Below are 2,765 nucleotides of genomic sequence, written 5' to 3'. Positions count from 1 at the left end.
TTCTGTTGAAATTATTAGTGCAAAAATAAGAGGCTGGTGTCATAATTAACGAATTATAGATTTAATCAAGAAATAAGATATCATCTTAACCACATTTGCAAATGTAACATACTAAATATAATTGTTCGTCTAAGAGATGAATATAATACACATTGCTCATGGCTCATTAATTTCAAACTATATGACACAAAGCAATGAGGGATTACTAAGTTTGTGATGGATAAGATAAACAAATGATTCCGGGGTAACATGCTACGCGCACGTCTCTCCGCTCAGTCAGATCGCGACCGTGGCTACGCTAGCTACGTCCGCTACACTGCGGCGCGGCCTCTACGAACGCACGCTACGCTACGAAAAAACTAAATAACAATTAAACGTCTTTACGTAACAGTGTGTCGCAATGTGTTTATAATTATAGTTCTATGACTATTTAGTGCTGATTAGATAGATTTAGATTAATTTTAAATAAACTGAAAATGAATTCCACAAGTTTAAGTGTAGTTTTACGAATGGTGATTATTATGTTCGCGGCGCAAGGTAAAAGTTTTGAACGCTTTAGCTCGTATCTATATAACGTGATTGGCTCTTATAATTTTTTATATATGAAAAATAAAAATATCTCGGTTGCGGCATTAAGTATTCAGTGCATATTGCAGGAACGCCAGCAGAGACTGCACGGTTCTATGTTTGCGCGAGAATTCCATTTGAAATCCAATCTGTAATGCTATAATAAATTTTTTTTTTATTATTTGATTCTTGCTATGTCCATACCAGATTTGTACACAGTTACATTATTATCTAAGTTTAATAAATATTTATATTAAAGGCGCTACCTTTATGGTATTTAAATGTTATGTTTTTCGTTTCGTTTTTAACAAAATTAGGATATATAACAAGAAAATAAATTCTTATATTATATTCGTTCGTCCTTTAGTCCTTGTTTGTTTGTTAATTATGAAAACATTTAAAAGTATATTTCCAGAGAGGACCCCCTTAGCTAGGTGGTGATGATTTTGGTAGTAATAGTGAAACTCTGCTTCAATCGCTAGCAGATACAAGACCAATCTAAATATATATAGCTCACACGGGACTGACTGACATAGTGATCTTTCAACTCACAGCCCAAATCACTCCACGAATCGGTTCGAAATATGGCATGTAGATAGATGTTATGACGTAGGCTTCCGTTAAGAAAGGATTTTGATAGATTCTACCCCCAAGGGGATAAAATAGGGAATGAATGTTTGTACTACGAAAATTTGTTAAGACCGCGCGGCCGAGGCTGCACGCAACAGCTACTTATATTATAGTAATAAATTTTATTTGATTGATTATTATTTATTATACGTTTCTTTCCAAAATTAAGCTATAAATGCGAAAAAATATTCAATTTTTTTTAGTATATCTTTTTATACTTTTCCGTCCATTTCACACAACGCTATTAAATTTTAGATGTAGGCATTCATGCTCATCACATATTATATACAGATTACACAGAGCCTGTTTTATATTGGGCAACGAACTTACACTGCCGCAATAGTCAATGCGACAAACGAGTCACTCATACGAAAAAACTCATATCAGTCCTTCTTGAATATATCTGCAACTTATCGTTTACTACTGGTACATTTCCTCAAGCTTTTAAGGTTGCATTAGTTAAGCCCATTCACAAAGGAGGGGATCCAGACTGCCTTACTAACTACCGGCCAATCTCCATTCTCCCCACTATGTCTAAAATCTTGGAACGCTTGATCAACAAACGCCTGATACATTTCCTAGAGTCAAATGCAATACTTTCACCGAGTCAATACGGCTTTCGGTCAGGCAGGTCGACGGACAATGCCGTTCACGAACTAACAAATAGTATAGTTTGCAATCCGGATAAGAAGAAGAAGTGTATTACGGTTTTCCTTGATTTAGCAAAGGCCTTTGACACAAAATTGGAAATGATCGGTGTGAGAGGCCTTCCGTTGCAATTACTGGGAGACTACTTAATACATAGAAAACAGCGTGAACAAATTGATGATTGGGTTAGCGAGGAACGGCTGGTGCTTTATGGTGTCCCTCAGGGCAGTGTCCTTGGACCAAGCCTGTTTCTTGTTTACTTAAATGACTTGTGCCAACTGCAGCTTGATCATGGAAAAGTATTGTCTTTTGCGGACGACACAGCCCTGTTTTTTACGGGAAACACTTGGGAAGATGTTTTTCAAAGCGCCCAAAAAGGCTTTGATCAGATTTTTTATTGGCTAAAATGTAATATTTTAACGTTAAATGTCGAAAAAAAAAACATATAACTTTTGCTTGGAAAAAAAATCTTCTTCCGCCCTCAAGTTACACCATTACTCCTCATTCATGCACCACTTTATCAAACTCTCCCTGCTCTTGTCAACAAAGAACCGAGGTAATCAAATATCTTGGTGTCTACTTAGATCAAACTCTCACATTTAAGCCTCACATTGACATTTTAGTTACAAGAATCCGCAAATTTATATACATATTTAAAATATTAAGGCATGTAGCAGATTTCCGAACAATAAAAATGATCTACTCAGCTTTGTGCCAGTCGATCATTAATTATTGCATCATCTCCTGGGGAGGTGCGTGTAAAGTGAACCTTTTAGAAGTTGAAAGAGCTCAAAGAGCCATACTAAGAGTAGGTGCTGGTTTACCATTTCGTTATCCGTTACCGGTTGTTGGTCCTAGGTTGCTGGCGTCTACAAAAAAAATTGTGCAGCGAGTGCAAAATGCGTGTGCGCGCTTCTGCT

At 36.5% G+C, this 2,765-nt stretch overlaps 1 protein-coding gene across 1 annotated transcript in view; it reads left to right on the top strand.

Moving 5' to 3' along the window:
- The first annotated feature begins 297 nt into the window (after positions 1-297).
- Positions 298-2,765, top strand: part of LOC119834433 — a 64,202-nt gene continuing 61,734 nt past the window's right edge. Inside the window, exon 1 of the mRNA XM_038358792.1 lies at positions 298-537. Coding sequence (XP_038214720.1) covers positions 477-537 — 61 coding nt within the window. The 5' untranslated portion in view covers positions 298-476. The remainder of the gene's footprint in view (positions 538-2,765) is intronic.

The sequence above is a fragment of the Zerene cesonia genome, chromosome 19, assembly GCF_012273895.1.
Source record: "Zerene cesonia ecotype Mississippi chromosome 19, Zerene_cesonia_1.1, whole genome shotgun sequence".
NCBI lineage: Eukaryota > Metazoa > Arthropoda > Insecta > Lepidoptera > Pieridae > Zerene > Zerene cesonia.
The sequence above is the reverse complement of the archived record's forward strand: the minus strand, read 5'-3'. Positions and strand labels throughout refer to the sequence as shown.